This window comes from Heterodontus francisci, chromosome 5, assembly GCF_036365525.1.
Source record: "Heterodontus francisci isolate sHetFra1 chromosome 5, sHetFra1.hap1, whole genome shotgun sequence".
Lineage (NCBI taxonomy): Eukaryota > Metazoa > Chordata > Chondrichthyes > Heterodontiformes > Heterodontidae > Heterodontus > Heterodontus francisci.
This window is the reverse complement of record NC_090375.1, coordinates 15651937-15672885: the sequence shown is the minus strand read 5'-3', so window position 1 is coordinate 15672885 and position 20949 is coordinate 15651937. Positions and strand designations below refer to the sequence as shown.

At 44.7% G+C, this 20949-nt stretch overlaps 1 protein-coding gene across 1 annotated transcript in view; it reads left to right on the top strand.

Annotated features, from left to right (window-relative positions):
• The window catches only part of trappc8 (trafficking protein particle complex subunit 8), a 231467-nt gene that overhangs the window by 142163 nt on the left and 68355 nt on the right, over positions 1–20949 (top strand). The window contains exons 16-19 of the mRNA XM_068032627.1: positions 1286–1446; positions 6983–7048; positions 8150–8279; positions 13888–14016. Of these exons, the coding sequence (XP_067888728.1) occupies positions 1286–1446; positions 6983–7048; positions 8150–8279; positions 13888–14016 (486 nt within the window). The remainder of the gene's footprint in view (positions 1–1285; positions 1447–6982; positions 7049–8149; positions 8280–13887; positions 14017–20949) is intronic.

Genomic DNA, 20949 nt, shown 5'->3' with positions numbered 1-20949 from the left:
GTAGTTTAGTCATATTGCTGTTTCTGTTTGCTATTATAAGTATTTCCTCCCCTGATCACTCTAAATAACACCCCAGTGGAAGTGGTTAGCAAATTCTGCTACTTTGGGTCCACTGTGACGGACAATCTGTCCCTTGATGCGGAACTCGATACACACACATGAAAAGCAGCTACCACCTTTGGCCAACTTGTGAAACGTGTATGGGATAACACCAAGCTGATGGTTTACAAGGCCTGTGTTCCCAGCACCTTGCTGTATAGCTGTGACACATGGGCGACTTAGAGCTACCAGGAAAAGAAGCTCAATTATTTCCATCTTTGCTGTCTGTGGGGCATTACGGGTATATCCTGGCAGGACAAAATCACAAATGCAGCAGTCCTCTCGAAGGCAGAGCTGCCAAGTGTGTTGGCACTAATCAAACAGAGGCGGTTTCGGTGGATTGGACACATCCGCAGGATGGAAGCTGGTCGCATACCCAAGGACCTTCTGTATGGTGAAGTAACCGGGGCCAGGCGACCAGTGGGGCGCCGACGGCTCCGTTTCAAGGATGCTTGTAAGTGTGACATGAAGGCCCTAAATGTCGACTATCGCACTTGGGAGTCACTAGCTGGCGAAAGAGGGAAATGGCGGCACATCTTGTGGACTGGGGTGACTACCATGATGACCAGTTGCTACAGCAGTTTGGCAACAGGTGCCAACATCAGCAACAACTCCGCGTCACTTGGCAGCTTCATGTGTGGCACTTGTGGCAGCACCTGCCTCTCAAGGATTGGCCTTCACAGCCATCAGCAAAGGTGCACCAAGAGAAGACACCCCACTGAAATGGATTGTTTGCTATGTGTCCATCATCTTTCTTAGGTGGAACGATGCCAACCAACCAAGTATTTTTCCCTCCCAAATAACTAACTTTTAAGATGCCTGTAACAAATGAAAAACAGACTAAATTTTTTATTGAAGCAGCAGGGTGACTGGAAATTGAGCAGTGCTTAGTGAAACTTCTTAAAGAGGGGGCCATATCCAATCTTTGCACTGTAGACTCTCTGGGCTAAAGCCTTCCAGTTCTCTATTGCTAGCTTAGTAATTTTCTTGGTACTGATTCCAAAATACCAGTAATGGAAAAGTTTTTTAAAAAATCTCTACTTTTTATGCTCCAATGGAATTTAATGGTTTCTACTATACATTGTATCTTTTTACAAGCTTACACAAGTGGTTTTATGTGGTAATCTGCCAGTCATGTTGTGCTTTCTTGTCACTCTTGGTGTGCTTTTGTTTTTGTTGTGTGTAGAACCAGTCACAGTAGAAGTAGCGTTCAAAAATCCGTTGAAGGTCCCTCTGCTGTTGAAAGATCTATCGTTGTTGTGGAAATTTAATTTTAGAGACTTTAATAAAAGTCCAGAAGGGGATACAAGAGAGTCAATCAGCAATGAAAAAGATGCACTGCTAAAGGTAATGAAGCATTTCTCAAATATTTCCAGCTTTTTGCTAAGTACTGATATGCACAAGTGATTCTGTATCTGTTGGATTAACTTCGTGAATTTCTGTTTTTATTATATGCTAATTCTCATTGGTTCTTTTCTTGGGGTTTTAAATCAGCTTATGTTTTGCATTTACCTGACGGTTTGCATTTACCTGACGATGTGTCTGATATAATGTATTGCAGCATATTTCTTTCACCTCTGGGACACGTCACTGGCTTGCCTGTAGCTCAAACTGACAAGGCCCACTACCCTGCACAGAAGGGCATTCTGTACATTCTCTAGTCTGAAGAACTTAACTGATGTCTATCCTTAATTTGCCTTTTTCTGTTAGGATCTACATCCATTGCTCGTGGTTTAATTTAATGCATTACAGATCTGCCTTTTCTCCATTTAATATCTTCTCTATTTCTGAGCTTAAAGGAGCTCAAAAAAGATTGCCTAGAGCTAAGACAAACTGGGCCTCAGGTGCTGTCTACTTGGTGTTCAGTTAGAGATCCAAACAGTTAAACCATAAAATCATTGGGGTTCCTCCTGTTCATTGCCTTGGATGTATTCTCTCTACGCTGTTACATAGAACATAGAACAGTACAGGCCCTTCGGCCCACGATGTTGTGCCAAACCTATTAACCTACTCTAAGATCAAACTAACTACCTACCCTTCATTCTACTATCATCCATGTACCTATCCAAGAGTCGCTTAAATGCCCCTAATGTATCTGCTTCTACTACCACCGCTGGCAGCGCATTCCGTGCACCCACCACTCTGTGTAAAGAATCTACCTCTGACATCTCCCCGAAACCTTCCTCCAATCACCTTAAAATTATGCCCCCTGGTGATAGCCCTTTCCACCCTGGGAAAAAGTCTCTGGCTATCCACTCTATCTATGCCTCTCATCATCTTGTACCCCTCTACCAAGTCACCTCTCATCCTTCTTCGCTCCAATGAGAAAAGTCCTAGCTCCCTCAATCTTTCTTCGTAGGACATGCCCTCCAGTCCAGGCAGCATCCTGGTAAATCTCCTCTGCACCCTCTAAAGCTTCCACATCCTTCCTATAATGAGGCGACCAGAACTGAACACAATATTCCAAGTGTGGTCGAACCAGGGCCTTATAGAGCTGCAGCATAACCTCGCGGCTCTTAAACTCAATCCCCCTGTTAATGAAAGCCAACACACCATATGCCTTAACAACCCTATCAACTTGGGTGGCAACTTTGAGCGATCTATGGACATGGACCCCAAGATCCCTCTGTTCCTGCACACTACCAAGAATCCTGTCTTTAAGCCTGTATTCCGCATTCAAATTCGACCTTCCAAAATGAATCACTTCACACTTTTCCAGGTTGAACTCCATCTGGCACTTCTCAGCCCAGTTCTGCATCTTGTCAATGTCCCGTTGCAACCTACAACAGCCTTCCACACTATCCACAACTCCAGCAACCTTCGTGTCATCGGCAAACTTGCTAACCCAGCCTTCCACTTCCTCATCCAAGTCATTTATAAAAATCACAAAGAGCAGAGGTCCCAGAACAGATCCTTGTGGAACACCACTGGTCACCGAGCTCCATGCTGAATACTTTCCATCTACTACCACCCTCTGACTTCTATGGGCCAGCCAATTTTGTATCCAGGCAGCCAACTTTCCCTGAATCCCATGCCTCCTTACTTTCTGAATGAGCCTACCATGGGGAACCTTATCAAACGCCTTGCTAAAATCCATATACACCACATCCACTGCTCTTCCTTCATCATTGTCACATCTTCAAAGAATTCAATAAGGCTTGTGAGGCATGACCTGCCCCTCACAAAGCCATGCTAACTGTCTCTAATCAAACCATGCTCAAGACAAAGCCCCCAATTAAAATATATGTTTCCGATTGTGGTGGGAGAAACGCATTGTTTATTCAGTCCCGACCCTCCACAGACCGCTTAACATATAATTTTAAACTTTCCAAGTTAAAGTAAGACCCAGCCAAATTGTACCATCTATTAACCCCCAAATGAGGCTAACCAAACCAGGTGTTTTTCAATCAACAAATTAACTGTTTAATTAGAAAAACTAAATTCTTATGCATTACTGAGATATAAACAACATTTAAAATAGAAAAATTAGTGTTCTTACAGATTTACGTTCCTGCCGGTCCTCGTAGTGGTCCGTTGGGAGGGAGAAAAGGTTATTCCACAGTAAAACAGTCCGTAGTCCAGTTCAGCAGTTGAATTGATGCTCTTCTTTTCCAGTGATGAATTTCAGCGATTACAGTTCAATGAATCAATTTGGCTTTAGAATTTTTGAGGGGTGAAAAAGTGATCAGTCAAAAATTCACCTTCCTTCAGTTTAAATAATCAGAGAACTCTGTTATGTCCATGCTGGTTCAGCTTTGTGTCTGTTAGCTGTCTCTCAAAAGCCAATTTTTCAGCTAGTTTCAAACGTCAATCAGCAACATTGTATCTTTGTCCTTGTTCTCCATTTGGCTGTGTCCTACGGCAACAAGAATGCACATTTGAAGCTGGCTGTATCCCATGGCAATGAGAATGCATTCTTTGACTCAGTCCCAGGAGCTTCCTGCTTTAAAGCAGTACTGATCCTGTTACAGCCTTAAAGGCACACTGCATACTTCCTGGAAAAAAAGCTGCAGGATCATAACTGTTAACACCATCTCCACACCTGTATTAGGTTTTTGTTAATAACATTCATCTTCTTGGATTGTTGATTTAAGGAGTGGAAGGACTAGCGCAGCTCCCAGGAAGCAGTTACTTTCAGTCCCTCAATACACGGGACAGAAGAAAAACTATATATAAGCACAGATGAGTTATAACTGAGTAATCAATCCTTTAGCCACAGAGAAGATAACTTGTTACAACTATAGCAACAAATGGAAGCCAAACCTTTGTATGGCATCTGATAGGTTTGGGAGCTGCTTTAGGTCAAAGAAATTGTCATGCATTCATGAAAACATAAATGGAGCAGGAGTCAGCCGTACCACTCCTCAAGCTATAATCTCATGGCTGATGTATGTCAATTCCACTTTACCATCCTATACCATGATTCCCTTAGTGCCAAAGAAACTTACTGATCTCAGTAGGGATCTGCTCAACAGCCCTCTGTGCTAGGAAATTCCAATGATCCACAACCTTTTGGGTGAAGGGATTTCTCCTCATCTCAGTTCTAAATGACCAATGCCATATCCAGAGATTGTGTCCCCCTATTTAGTAGACTCTCCAGCTAAGAGAAATGGCATCTCATCATCTGCTGTAAGCTCCCAGGAATTGCATGTCTCAATGAGATCGCCTCTCATTCTTAACTCTGGAGAACATAGGCCCTCTAATGCCGCCTTATCCTGAACATGATTATACAGTAGCAAGCTAAATATGCAGACTGAAATAGCATATCCATTCCTGTGTTGTAAAGTTTCATTGAGCAAGGAAAATGTTAGAAGCTATCACTAAAGATGTTATAGCAGGGCATTAAAAAAAAAAAAAATTGAGGTAATCAGGCAGGGTCAACATGGTTTTGTGAAAGGGAAATCATGTTTAACCAATTTATTGGAGTTCTTTGAAGTAACATGTCATGTGGATAAAGGGGAAACCGGTGGATGTACTGTACTTAGACTTCCAGAAGGCATTTGATAAGGTGCCACATCAAAGGTTATTGCAGAAAATAAAAGCTCATGGTGTAGGGGGTAACATATTGGCATGGATAGAAGATTGGCTAGCTAACAGGAAAAAGAGTGTAGACATAAAGGGGTCATTTTCTGGTTGGCAAGATGTAACGAGTGGTGTGCCACAGGGATCTGTGCTGGGGTCTCAACCATTTACAACTTATATAAATGACTTGGATGAAGGGACCGAAGGTATGGTTGCTAAATTTGCTAATGACACCAAGATAGGTAGGAAAGTAAGTTGTGAAGAGGACATGAGGCTCCAAAGGGGTATAGATAGGTTAAGTGAGTGGGCAAAGACCTGGCAAATCGAGTGTAATGTAGGGAAATGTGAAATGGTCCACTTTGGCAGGAAGAATAAAAAGGAAGCATATTATCTAAATGGTGAGAGACTGCGGAGCTGTGAAATGCAGAGGGCTCTGGGTGTCCTAGTGCATGAATCGCAAAAGGTTAGTATGCAGGTACAGCACTTAATTAGGAAAGCTAATAAAATGTTATAGTTTATCGTGAGGGGAATTGAATACAAAAGTAGGGAGATCATGCTTCAGCTTTCCAGGGCATTGGTGAGACCACATCTGGAGTATTGTGTACAGTACTGGTCTCCTTATTTAAGGAAGAATGTGAATACCTTGGAGGCAGTACAGAGAAGGTTTACTGGACTAATACCTGGAATGGGTGGGCTGTCTTACGAGGAAAGAATGGACAGGCTGGGCATGTATCCACTGGAATTTAGAAGAGTACGAGGCGATTTGATTGAAACATATAAGATCTTGAGGGGTCTTGACAGGGTGGATGTGAAAAGGATGTTTCCCCTTGTGGGAGAATCTCAAACTAGAGGTCACTGTTTAAAAATAAGGGGTCACCCATTTAAGACAGAGATGAGGAATTTTTTCTCCCAGAGGGTCGTGAGTCTTTGGAATTCTCTTCCTCAAAAGGCAGTGGAAGCAGAGCCTTTGAATATTTTTAAGACAGAAGTAGATAGATTCTTGATGAGCAAGGGGGTGGAAGGTTATCGGGGGTCGGTGGAAATGTGGAGTAATCAGTTCAGCCATGAACTTATTGAATGGCCGGAGCAGGCTCGAGGGGCTGAGTGGCCTACTCCTGCTCCTAATTCGTATGTTCTGTCATTCCTTTAGGCCCAAAAAAGCTCTTCCTTTTCTCATAGGACATTCTTACTTGCCTGCATTTTTTAAAATATTAAACTTCTGTCCATGTGCAGTAGCCTTTTTTGTCTCCAACCTCTCTAATTTAAATGATGCTTACCCAACAGTAGTTGGCACATATCTGTTGTGATACAACTGTTTTCTCAACTTTTCTTTATATCTATGAACAAGCAGCAGGAGTAGGCAATTCGATAAGATCATGGCTGATCTGTTTGTGGACTCAACTCCTCTTTCCTGTCCCCGATACCCTTTGACTCCCTTGTTTGTCAAGAATCTGTCTACCTCTGCCTTAAAAACATTCAGTGACCCTGCCTCCACTGCTCTCCGGGGTAGAGTGTTCCCCAGACTCACGACCCTCTGAGAGAAAAAACCTCAGCTGCTGTGGTGGGAGTTGAACTCTCCAGAATATTCATCTAGGCTTTGGGGTTGCCGGTCTAGTAACAGTACTAAAACTATCATCCCGATTTTATTTGTTGCTGTTTTCTTTGAGCATGACATTTATGCGAATTAAGCACTTTTCTAGATGATTTTTAAGTTGGAACAGTAAAGGAAAAATTATTTTTCAGCTGCAATAATAGATTAATAAACAATAGCAAATTTTCCATTGGAATTATTTAATTTTGGAGAACAATTGGTAGATGTGCATTATGCATTAAATAAAACCGGTGATTTTTATGATTGCAGACATCTCTCGGTATTGCCACAGAGGTAATAAGTGAATTTCAAATAAATGGTGAAGAGACTAAAGTGGTGAGTATGATGGTTATCCCCTTTGAACATGTGTCGTACACCTGCCCTGCCCACCCACTCTCTTCCCCCCCGCCCCCCCAGCACTGTAGCCAGTTGCCCATCTCTCATTCAGGACACTTCAGTAAGGTAAAAGCCAACAGAAAAATACTGTACGCTTCCAAATCTCCATGCATATAGCACAGAGGGAAGCCAATCAGTCCATCGAGTGATGCTCCAATGTGGCACATTGCTCTGTTTACTTTTGTTCTCTGCTTCGAACTGGGCCTGTTTTTCTAAATGTATCTCAATGCTTTGTGTCAGTACTTCCTCACTTACATAGGTCAGAACAGGTGCCACCTAATTTGGCAACTTACAAGACTTTTTAAAAAAAAAAAATGTGGAAATTCCAATGGATTGGTTTCCAGAAGTTTGGCTCATTTGTACTTGTCAGTGATGGGGTAATTGCATGCCAACTCTTAGTGGCACTCCCTTAAGAGTGCCTTAGTTGCATGTAATCAATTAGTTCCTTTTTTGTAATATAGTCATTCGCTTTATGGGAAAGCATGGCAGCTGGTTTTCTCACAGCCATGTCCCACAAACAGCAGTGAGCTGAATGACCCAGTTAATCTATTTTTGGTGATTGTGAGATAAATTTTGGCTAGGACCTGGGAAAATTCCCTGATGAGCAGTCAGATGTGGCCTTGTTTTAATCTCTTGGAAGATAGTACCTCACACTGCAGAGCTTCCTTAGCTTAGCTCATAATGGGTCTTGAACTCTCAACCTTCTGACTTGGGATGAGTCTGCTACTGACCATCAAATTGTACAACATTACAGTATCAGTAAAATGAAGAATGTGACCCAAAAATTGGATTTAAAATAATTTTGGGCAATTCATTCATTGTAAACCAGTTGAACTGGTGCTGGCAAGAGTGGAAACTGAGATCTCCAGTAAAAATAGGCCTTAAAAAATCTTGCATGCTTTTAAATATTGTTTGAAGCATTCATTAAGCTTGGAAGTGTGTTTGCAAACATTTTCATTGATTCCCATAAAATACAATGTGTGTCATCACACTATAGATAAATATTATTTTTGGAAGTAACTTAGGCATTTATTTTTCCAGGCAAGATTAAAGTTACTTCCTCATCAGACAGGAGAGCTGCACATTCTTGGAATTGTATATAACCTGAGCACTGTACAAACAACTCCTACGCAAGATGGTGTAGACTCTGGTTCTGGAATGCAGGTAGCAGGTGAGAACATCTATTTGTCCAAGTATCTATCTTAATGTCCTTTGCATCATTGCACATTTTTGATTCTGCATGTCAATTTATATTTAAAAAATACAAATATTAAATTAGCATAGTATACTTGCATATTTCATATGCTGGGGAGGCGGTGGTGTAGTGGTTATGTCACTAGGCTAGTAACCCAGAGCCCCAGGCTAATGCTCTGGGGGACATGGGTTTGAATCTCACCACAGAAGATGGTGGAATTTTAATTCAGTTAATAAATCTGGAATTAAAAAGCAAGTTAAGTGGTGATCATGAAACTAATGTCACTTGTTGTAAACCCCATCTGGTTCATTAATGTCCTTTTAGGGAAGGAAATCTGCTGTCCTTACCAGGTCTGGTCTATACGTGACTCCAGACCCACAGCAATGTGGTTGACTCTTAAATGCCCTCTGAAATGGCCTATCAAGCCACTCAGTTGTATCTAACCGCTACGAAATCAATAAAACTGGACGGACCACCCGGCATTGACCTAGGCACCGGAAACAACAATGGCAAACCCAGCCCTGTCGACCCTGCCAAGTCCTCCTTACTAACATCTGGGGCCTTGTGCCAAAGTTGGGAGAGCTGTCCCACAGACTAGTCAAGCAACAGCCTGACATAGTCATACTCACGGAATCATACCTTACAGACAATGTCCCAGACGCTGCAATCACTTTCCCTGGGTATGTCCTGTCCCACCGGCAGGATAGACCCAGCAGAGGTGGCGGCACAGTGGTATACAGTTGGGAGGGAGTATCCCTGGGAGTCCTAAACATTGATTCTTGACCTCCATGAAGTCTCATGGCATCCGATCAAACATGGGCAAGGAACCCTCCTGCTGATTACCACATACCACCCCACCTCAATTGATGTATCCGTGCTTCTCCTGTTGAACACCATGTGGAAGAAGCACTGAGGGTAGCAAGGGCACAGAGTGTACTCTGGGTGAGGGACTTTAATGTCCAGCACCAAGAGTGGCTCGCTAGCACCACTACAGACAAAGCTGGCCGAGTCCAAAAGGACAGAGCTGCTAGACTGTGTCTGCGGCAGGTGGTGAAGGAACCAACAAGTGGGAAAAACCTACTTGACGTCGTCCTCTCCAATCTACCTGTTGCAGATGCATCTGTCCATGACAGTATTGTTGGGAGTGACCACTGTACAGTCCTCGTGGAGACAAGTTCCATGTTAACATTGAGGATACTCAACATTGTGTTGTGTGGTACTACCACAGTGCTAAATAGAATAGATTTCGAACCGATCAAGCAACTCAAAGTTGGGCATCTATGAGGCACTGTGGGCCAAAAGCAGTAGAATTCTTTTCAACCACAAACTGTAACCTCATGGCCTGGCATTTCCCCACTCTACCATTACCGTCAAACGGGGGGGCCCAACCCTGGTTTGATGAGTGCCGGAGGACATGCCAGGAGCAGTACCAGGCATACCAAAAAATGAGGTGTCTGCCTGATGAAGCTATAACACAGGACTGCTTGCATGCCAAACAGTGGAAGCGGCATGCAATAGACAGCTAAGCGATCCCACAACCAACGGGTCAGATCTAAGCTCTGCAGTCCTGCAAATTCCAGTTGTGAATGGTGGTGGACAATTCAACAGCTGACAGGAGGAAGAGGCTCCACAAATATCCCCATTCTCAACGATGGGGGAGCCCAGCACATCAGTGCAAAAGACATGGCTGAAGCATTCGCATCCGTCTTCAGCCAGAAGTGCCAAGTGAATGATCCATCTCTGCCTCCTCCCGAGATCTCCTGCATCACAGATACCAGTCTTCAGCCAATCCGCTTCACTCCAAATGATAGTTTTATATTTTTATTTATTTTTTTATTTAGAGATACAGCACTGAAACAGGCCCTTCGGCCCACCGAGTCTGTGCCGACCATCAACCACCCATTTATACTAATCCTGCACTAATCCCATATTCCTACCGCATCCCCACCAGTCCCTATATTTCCCTACCACCTACCTATACTAGGGACAATTTATAATGGCCAATTTACCTACCAACCTGCAAGTCTTTTGGCTGTGGGAGGAAACCGGTGCACCCGGAGAAAACCCACGCAGACACAGGGAGAACTTGCAAACTCCACACAGGCAGTACCCAGAATTGAACCCGGGTCGCTGGAGCTATGAGGCTGCCGTGCTAACCACTGCGCCACTGTGCCGCTGAAGGCAGTGGATGCTGCAAAGGCTATGGGCCCTGACAACATTCCGGCAATAGTACTGAAGACTTCGCATTTTTAGGGCGGCACAGTGGCGCAGTGGTTAGCACCGCAGCCTCACAGCTCCAGCGACCCGGGTTCAATTCTGGGTACTGCCTGTGTGGAGTTTGCAAGTTCTCCCTGTGTCTGCGTGGGTTTCCTCCGGGTGCTCTGGTTTCCTCCCATATGCTAAAAGACTTGCAGGTTGAGAGGTAAATTGGCCATTATAAATTGCCCCTAGTATAGGTAGGTGGTAGGGAAATATAGGGACAGGTGGGGATGTGGTTGGAATATGGAATTAGTGTAGGATTAGTATAAAGGGGTGGTTGATGGTCGGCACAGACTCGGTGGGCCGAAGGGCCTGTTTCAGTGCTGTATCTCTAACTAACTAACTTGTGTGCAGAACTCGCCGCGCCCCTAGCCAAGCTATTACAGTGCAGCTACAATACTGGCATCTACCCGGCAATGTGGAAAATTGTCTAGGTATGTGCACAAAAAGCAGGACAAATCCAACCTGGCCAATTACCGCCCTATCAGCTGACTCCCAATCAGCAAAGTGCTGGAAGGGGACATAAACAGTGCTATCAAGCGGCACTTGCTCAGCAATAACCTGCTCGGTGATGCTCAGTTTGGGTTCCACCAGCTGCACACAGCTCCTGACCTCATTACAGCCTTGGACCAAACATGGACAAAAGAGCTGAACTCCAGAGTTGAGAGTGACTGCCCTTGGCATCAAGGCAGCATTCCACCGGGTATGACATCAAGGAGCCCGAGCAAAACTTAAGTCAATGGGAATCTGGGAGAATTCTCCACTGGCTGGAGTCATACCTAGCACAAAGGAAGATAGTTGTGGTTGTTTGAGCTCAACCATCTCAGTCCCAGGCCATCACTGCCGGAGTTCCTCAGGGTAGTGTCCTCAGCCCAACCATCTTCAGCTGCTTCATCAATGACCTTCCCTCCATCATAAGGTCTGAAATGGGGGTGTTCACTGATGACTGCACCATATTCACCATTCGCGACTCCTCAGATACTGAAGCAGCTCATGTCCACATGCAACAAGACCTGGACGACATCCAGTCCTGGGTTGATACGTGGCAAGTAACATTCGTGTCACACAAGTGCCAGGCAATGGCCCTCTCAAACAAGAGACAATCTAAGCATCTCCCCATAACCTTCAACAGAATTACTATCTGAATTCCCCCCCACTATCAACATCCTGGGGGTCACCATTGCCCAGAAACTGAACTGGACCAGTCACACACATGCTGTGGCTGCAAGAGCAGGTCAGAGACTCTGAATTCTGCAGCCTGTAACTCGCCACCTGACTCCCCAGTCTGTCCATCATCTACAAGGCACAAGTCAGGAGTCTGATGGAATACTCTCCACTGGGTGGTTGCAGCTCCAACAACACTCAAAGCCCGGCACCATCCAGGACAAAGCAGCCTGCTTGATTGGCACCCCATCCACAACCTGAAACATTAATTCGCCCCTCCACTGACTCACGAGGCAGCAGTGTGTACCATCTACAAGATGCACTGCAGCAAGGCTCCTTCAACAACACCATACTGATTTTGGAACTATATCAGTGTTCCTTCACTGTTGGGTCAAAATCCAGGAACTTCCTTCCTGACAGCACTGTGAATGTACCTACACCACAAGGATTCAGCAATTCAAAAAGGTAGCTCACCACCAGCTTCTCAAGGGAAATTAGGGATGGACAATAAATGTTGGCCAAACCAGTGACACCCACATCCCACGAAGCAAAAAGAAAATCAGTTGAGCTTTTGTAACTGCCCCCTCTTTAAATTTATTTTGCTTAAATTTGGTTGTTTTGAAGAGTTGCTTGGTATGGTGCTGTTAAAAGTAGAGGATAGATGTATGATGGAATATAAAAAAAAACTGCATAATGGCAAATCAAAAAGTTTGTCTTGAAAGTATATTATATTCATAAAGCAAGATACTGCAGATGCTGGAAATCTGAAATGAAACCAGAAAATGCTGGAAATGTTCAGCTCAGGAAGCATCTACGGAGGGAGAAACACAAAACAGAGTTTATAGGCGGAATTTAATTTCCATCTCCCCGCACCAGGCACCCCTTCTCTCTCCCGCGCGCACGCACACACAAGCCACCCACGTTGAGCTTGTCGGAGCCTGCCTGGGAGCTCCTTCATTGTTGCTGCACTCCCAATAGTGGCCATCGATCCCGGTGATGCTGCTGGGACTGAAGAACTGCCGGTCCTCTGTTTGGCAACTCTTGGAAGTTTGGTCTTCGGCCTTAACAGTATGGGATCCTCTGGCATTTTAATTCCATCATGGTTTCCAAAAATTGCTGCGGTGGAGTTGCCACTAGCTTTCCAAGTTCGCGGATGACACAAAACCAAGTGGAAATATGTGTTGTGAGGAAGATGCAAAGCGACTTCAAGGGGATTTGGACAGACTTAGTGAGTGGGCAAGAACGTGGCAGATGGAATATAATGTGGAAAAATGTGAGGTTATCATTTTGGTAGGAGAATCTGAGATGCAGAGTATTTCTTAAATGGTAAGAGATTAGAAAGTGTAGATGTACAAAGGGACCTGGGTGTCCTCGTCAATAAGTCACTGAAAACTAACCTGCAGGTGTAGCAAGCAATTAAGAAGGCTAATGGTATGTTGGTCTTTATCGCCACAAGATTTGAGTGCAGAATTATATAGAACCTTGGTTAGACTGCACCTGGAGTACTGTGTACAGTTTTGGTCCCCTTACCTTAGGAAGGATATTATTGCCATGGAGTGCAACGAAGGTTCATCAGACTTGTTCCCGGGATGGCAGGACTGTCCGATGAAGGGAGATTAGGGAAACTGGGCCTGTATTCTCTAGAGTTTCAAAGAATGAGAGGTGATCTCATTAAACATATAACATTTTTAGACTTCTCAGGGTAGGTGCTGAGTGGTTGTTTTCCTTGGCTGGGCAGTGTAGAGTACAGGGTCACAACCTCAGAATAAGGAGTCGGTCATTTAGGACTGAAATGAGAAATTTCTTCACTCAAATGGTGTGAACCTTTGGAATTCTGCACTGGAGAGAACTGTAGATGCTCCATCGTTGAGTACATTCAAATTTGTGACCAACAGATTTTTGGATAATAAGGGAAACGAGACCTGTGGGGCAGCGGAGTTGAGTTAGATCAGCCATGATCGTATTGAATGGCCAAATGGCCAACTCATATTTCTTATGTTCTAAGTTGAAGAAGTTCTTCGACCTGAAACATTCGCCCTGTTTCTCTCTCCACAGTGCTGCCTGACCTGAATATGTCTGGCATTTTTTGTTTAATTTACATTTGTAGAGATTGTTAATTAGGTATTTTATCATTTTTCTCTCTCTTAACCTGTTCTCGCAGCAAGTTACCTGAACACCAACCTCTACTCAGGAAAATCTGGAAGCAAAGTGCAGACTTCTCACAATCTCCACCATCAGTCCAGCTCTGCAAATCAACTGGAGTACTTCCATGGGTTAGGCTGGACAGAAGGTTGGTTGGCAGGGAGGTGGGGGGGCACCACATGGGGGTGCTGGTGGATATGCTAGGCAAGAAATGTTTATATTTGTTGCACACGGTTGTCTGCTTGCCACTCTTCAACTCTGAATGCAAATAAACATGGCTTCCTATTTTAGGTGCTCAGTTCTGAATGTTCATCTAACTGTAGTAGTGAGATAGTTAAATCCCCTCATGGTAATTTCAATAGATCTTCGGCTGCTTGGCTTAATTGCTCCAATTCTTGTCAGAATTATCTGAAGAATACATTATAGTTTATTCTTCAGATTTAAGATGATTACAGAAATTGAGCAAATTATCAGTTATAGTTTCAAATTGCTTATCAGGTGATTAACTAGTTAAATGCTTTATTTTAGTTTTCCTTGACGCATGCATAAATACTGTCTTTTAATTAAGTGGCATCTTAGCAACGAGTATTTAGTTTGATTTTTCAGCTGACTTGTTTAAGAAGCTTTCACATTGTATAGCACAGAAGGAGGCCATCATTCCTGTCCTGGTTCTTTGAAAGTGCTGTCTATTAGTCCCACTCCCTCTGCTCTTTATCCCTTGGCCTTGATAACCTTTTGTTTGTCAGAATTTATATCCATTTTAAAAATTCATGTCACAATGGAAAACATGCAAAGGATGGCAAATGGGCGGCGCAGTGGTTAGCACCGCAGCCTCACAGCTCCAGTGACCCGGGTTCAATTCTGGGTACTGCCTGTATGGAGTTTGCAAGTTCTCCCTGTGACCTCGTGGGTTTTCACCGGGTACTTATCCGGATTTATGATTATTTGGAAAAGCATAGTTTGATTAGAGACAGTCAGCATGGCTTAGTGAGGGGCAGGTCATGCCTCACAAGCCTTATTGAATTCTTTGAAGATGTGACAAAACACATTGAAGGAAGAGCAGTGGATGTGGTGTATATGGATTTTAGCAAGGCGTTTGATAAGGTTCCCCATGGTAGGCTCATTCAGAAAGTAAGGAGGCATGGGATACAGGGAAAGTTGGCTGTCTGGATACAGAATTAGCTGGCCCATAGAAGACAGAGGGTGGTAGTAGATGGAAAGTATTCAGCATGGAGCTCGGTGACCAGTGGTGTTCCGCAGGGATCTGTTCTGGGACCTCTGCTCTTTGCGATTTTTATAAATGACTTGGATGAGGAAGTGGAAGGCTGGGTTAGCAAGTTTGCCGATGACACGAAGGTTGCTGGAGTTGTGGATAGTGTGGAAGGCTGTTGTAGGTTGCAACGGGACATTGACAGGATGCAGAGCTGGGCTGAGAAGTGGCAGGTGGAGTTCAACCTGGAAAAGTGTGAAGTGATTCATTTTGGAAGATCGAATTTGAATGCGGAATACAGGCTTAAAGACAGGATTCTTGGTAGTGTGCAGGAACAGAGGGATCTTGGGGTCCATGTCCATAGATCGCTCAAAGTTGCCACCCAAGTTGATAGGGTTGTTAAGGCATATGGTGTGTTGGCTTTCATTAACAGGGGGATTGAGTTTAAGAGCCGCGAGGTTATGCTGCAGCTCTATAAGGCGCTGGTTCGACCACACTTGGAATATTGTGTTTAGTTCTGGTCGCCTCATTATAGGAAGGATGTGGAAGCTTTAGAGAGGGTGCAGAGGAGATTTACCAGGATGCTGCCTGGACTGGAGGGCATGTCCTACGAAGAAAGATTGAGGGAGCTAGGGCTTTTCTCATTGGAGCGAAGATGGATGAGAGGTGACTTGATAGAGGGGTACAAGATGATGAGAGGCATAGATAGAGTGGATAGCCAGAGACTTTTTCCCAGGGCGGAAAGGGCTTTCACCAGGGGGCATAATTTTAAGGTGATTGGAGGAAGGTTTCGGGGAGATGTCAGAGGTAGGTTCTTTACACAGAGAGTGGTGGGTGCGTGGAATGTGCTGCCTGTGGTGCTAATAGAAGCAGATACATTAGGGGCATTTAAGTGATTCTTGGATGATAGTAGAATGAAGGGTAGGTAGGTAGTTTGATCCTAGAGTAGGTTAAAGGTTTGGCACAACATCGTGGGCCGAAGGGCCTGTACTGTGCTGTACTGTTCTATGTTCTATGTACTCCGGTTTCCTCCCACCACCAAAAGACTTGCAGGTTGATAGGTAAATTGGCCATTATAAATTGCCCCTAGTATAGGTAGGTGGTAGGAGAATATAGGGACAGGTGGGGATGTGGTAGGAATATGGGATTAGTGTAGGATTAGTATAAATGGGTGGTTCATGGGCGGCACAGACCCGGTGGGCCGAAGGGCCTGTTTCAATGCTGTATCTCTAAATAAATAAAAAATAAATAAATGTTGAAAAGAGCACCGCCATTATATGCTTCTATTGTCACAGCTTGTTTGTAGCATATCTATAATTATTGCACTTGAGATAACAAGATCAATGACATTTTTCTGAGACCAATAGTGATTTATGCACAGGTTACCTTTTGCTTGAGGGTAACCTTTTTAAAAAAAAAACTTCATTAATTTTCAGATTTGTTTTAAAATACCTGCTAAAATGAATGGGGACAGAACATTAAAACTTAAATGGTAATGTGAACTGTTGTCTAATCTCTAATTCAGCTTTAGCTATTTTTAACGTCCAATCACTTTACCTAAATAACTGTTTTACTACGTATATATGTTAAACTAAGACCATCGGTTTTCTAAAGATTGAACAGGGAGAGATTCATGCTAGGAACATAAGAACAGGAGTGGACAATTTAGTCCCTGGATCCAGTTCCACAAGTCAATGAAGTCATTTTTAAAATTCTTGCATGGGATGTGAGCATCGCTGGCAAGGCTAGTATTTGTTGCCCATTCCCAATTTCCCTTGAGAAGGTGATGGTGAGCCGCTGCAGTCTGTGCAGTGTAGGTACACCCACAGCGCTGTTGGGGATGGAGTTCCAGGTTTTTGACCCAGCGATTGTGAAGGATTGGTGAAAGGATCCCAAGTCCTGGTGATGTGTGACTTGGAGGGGAGCTTGCAGGTGGTGGTGTTTCCATGCGACTGCTGCCCTTGTCCTTCTAGGTGGTAGAGGTCGTAGTTTTGGAAGGTGCTGTTGTAGGAGCCTTGACGAGTTGCTGCAGTGCATCGTGTAGATGGTACATACTGCTGCCACTGTGCGTCGGTGGTGGAGGGAGTGAATGTTTGTGAATGGGGTGCCGATCAAGTGGGCTGCTTTGTCCTGGGAGGTGTCAAGCTTCTTGAGTGCTGTTGGAGCTGCACCCATCCAGGCAAGTGGAGAGTATTCCATCACACTCCTGACTTGTGCCTTGTAGATAGTGGACAGGCTTTGGGGAGTCCGTCTTGGAGGTGTGGCAAACAGTGAGGGTGAATCGCCTGCAACAGGACATAGATGGGCTAACAGAATGGGCAGACAAGTGGCAGACAGAATTTAATACTGACAAGTGTGAGGTGATGCATTTTGGCAGAAGCAGTAGGGGCAGGCAATAGATACATAGTGGCACAGTTCAAAAGAGTGGGCAGGAATAGAGAGTCATGTGGGTGCATGTGCATTGATCTTTGAAGGTAGCAGGACATACTGAGAGTAGTTAGTAAAGCGTATGGGATCCTGGGCTTCATAAATAGAGGCGTTGAGTACAAAAGCAGGGAAGTTATGCTGAACCTTTATAAAGCTCTAGTTAGGCCCCAACTGGAATATTGCATCCAGTTCTGGTTACCACACTCAAGAAAGGATGCAAGGGTCCTTGAGGGGTTACAGAGTAAAGGCCTGCTACTGGACCCAAACCAGACATGGGTCGGGTCGGGCTGCTGTTCCGGGTCTGACCTTTGGGCTCGGCTCGGGTCGGGTCGTGCCGGACCCATAGCAAGAATTGGAGGCAAGTGTTAAAAGTTTAAAAACTTAACCTGAGCTGCAAGTCCGGGACGTCAAAGTAGGAAACTGAGTCTGCGCAGTGAGCGAATGAGCGTCTCTATGACGTCATCGCACTCATGTTGCAGTTTCCTGAAGATTGGCAGTCGGAAGGTAAGTAAAGCAAACATTGCGGTGGTCGGGTCGGCTTGGGGGGGAAAATGGAGGGACTCTGGCCGGGTCGGGCTCGGGTCCGATGTGGTTCCGGACGTGAGCAGGCCTTTAGTGCAGAGGAGATTTACCAGAATGGTTCCAGGGATGGGGGATTTTAGTTAAAAGGTAAGGTTGGAAAAGCTAGGGTGATTCTCTTGAGAGCAAAGGAGATGCCAGTGTACCAGATTATGACAGGCTGAGATAAGTTAGACTAGGAAAAACTGTTCCCATTAACTAATGGTGCAAGGACTAAAGGACACAGATTGAACGTTATGGTCAAGAGATGCAGGGGAATATGAGGAAAAACGTTTTGACGCAGCGGGTGGTAATGACCTGAAACTCGCTGCCCACAAGGGAGGTGGAAGTGGAGACGATCGATGACTTCAAAAGGAAATTGGATGTAAAGGCCTGCTACCCGACCTGAATCCGACGGGACCTGACTCCCTCTGTCGGGTTCGGGTCAGGTCAGGCTGCACTTCGGGGTCCGGCATTCGGGCTCGAGTCGGGCCAGGTCGGACACGCTCTATCACATGTAAGTGGCTCCAATGTTAATGTAATTTTTGGAGTAGAAAGGTGGTTTTTTTAAACAGTTATTTTAAGCTTGTACAGATCAGCAGGAAAGTGAAAAACAGATGGTCAGGTCGGGTGTGGGAAAAAATGGAAGGACTCGGGCCGGGTCGGTTGTGGTTCTGTCCGGCTAGGGTCAGGCTTGTTTTCTTGCTGACCCAAGCAGGCCTCTAATTGGATGGCCACTTGAAGGAAATAAACTTGAAGGGCTACGGGGATCGAGCGGTGGGAGTGGGACTGACTGGACAGCTCCATGGAGGGCTGGCATGGACTTGATGGGCTGTAAATGACTTGAGTCAGGAGGTGAGTTGCTTACTGCAGAATTCCCAGTCTCTGATCTGCACTTGTAGCCACAGTATTTATATGGCTGTTCTGGTTCAGTTTCTGGTCAATGGTAGCCCCCAGCATGTTGATGGTGGATTCAGTGATGGTAATGCTGTTTAATATCAAGGGGAGGTGATTAGATTTATCTTGTTGGAGGTGGTCATTCCCTGACAATTTTGTGGCGTAAATGTTACTTGCCACTTATCAGCCCAAGCCTCAATGATGTCTGTCTTGCTGCATGTGGACATGGACTGCTTCAGTATCTCAGGAGTCGCAAATGGTACTGAACGCTGTGCAATCATCAAGCATCTCCACTTCTGACCTTACAATGGAGGGGATGGCTATTGATGAAGCAGTTGCAGATGGTTGGGCCAAGGACACTACTGTGAGGAGCTCCTGCAGCAATGCTCTGGGGCTTAGATGTTTGGCCTTCAACAGCCACAACCATCTTCCTTTGTGCTCCGTATGTCTCCAACCATTGAAGAGTTTTCCCCTTATTCCTACTGACTGCAGTTTTGCTTGGGCTCCTTGATGCGCCACACAGTCAAATGTCAAGGGCAGTTGCTCGCACCTCGCCTCTGGAATTTACCTCTTTTGTCCATGTTTGGACCAAGGCCATAATGAGGTCTGGAGCTGAGTGACCCTGGTGGAACCCAAACTGAGCATCGGTCAGCAGGTTATTGCTATGTAAATGCTGCTTGATAGCACTGTCGACAACCCCTTCCATTTCTTTGCTGATAATCAAGAGTTGACTGGGGCTGTAATTGGCCCGATTGCATTTGTCCTCCTTTTTGTGGACAGGACATACCTGGGCAATTTTCGACATGTTGGGTAGATGCCAGTGTTGTAGCTGAACTGGAATAGCTTGGCTAGGGGCGCAGTCTTCAGTACTGCAGTTGAAATGTTGTCAAGGCCCATAACCTTTGCTGTATCCAGTGTCTTCATCCATTTCTTGATATCACGTGGAGTGAACTGAATTGTTTGAATTCTGGCATCTGTGCTGCTGGGTACCTCAGGAGGAGGCTGATCTGTGACCTAACTCTGTATGTCCACTTTTGTCCCATGCTGCTCCGTGATGGGCAGGAGACTTTCAGTTCAAGTAAGCTGATCTTTGATAAAATCGTCCATTCCCTGAAGCTGCAATCTGGCCTCCTTGCCACAAAATTTCCATAGTTGAATATTATTTAGGGATGCGAACACTGTCAGTATGTTACACCACTGAGACCAAGAGTTGTTGAGTGATGACTGCAGCTGTCAAAATGGAACTTATAACCTAAGCTGTAATTCTCATTCTGCCTGGCAGGAATGATCTCTATTTGCAAACTCAGAACGTCATTCCCCTGGCAACTATTAGCACATGGGAGACTGTCAATTTTCTCATAACCTTCACTAAAGTCTCATCAAATCTATAAAGTTCCCAGGAGCACCTTGTTTAAAAGCTCACTTCACAGAGGTCTGAAGTCATACTGCAAATGGCAGCATAGAAGAAGGCCATTCAAACAATTATGTCTGTATCGGCTCTTTAAAATAGTTACCGAATTAGTCCCACTCTCCCAGCTCTTTCCCTACAGCCCTGCAAATTTTTCCTTTTCAAGTATTTATCCAATTCTCTTCTGAAAGTTACTGTTTGTGAATCCACCTCCCTTTCAGACAGTGCTTTCCAGATCACAATAACTAGCCTACTTGTTTTTCACATGTCACCTCTGGTTCTTTTTCCAGTTGTCTTAAATTTGTGTCCTCTGGTGACCAAATATGAGCTCTAGCCAGTGAGACAGCTTTCTGAAGGGGGTTTCCGTGTGCTTGGGAGTGAGATTGGGACCTGACTCCCATCACTTCATTCCTATAGGAGAATCAGCTCACAGTAAATTATGTAGAAAGCTTCCAGTTTGAGCAGGCTGATCATTATATCTGGCAACTTGCCTGCAAGACCAACTGTTATACTGCCAGCATGCCAGTTCACAGCTTCCTCCATATACCTGCTTCATCTGATGCAGGTCTAATATGGGTCAT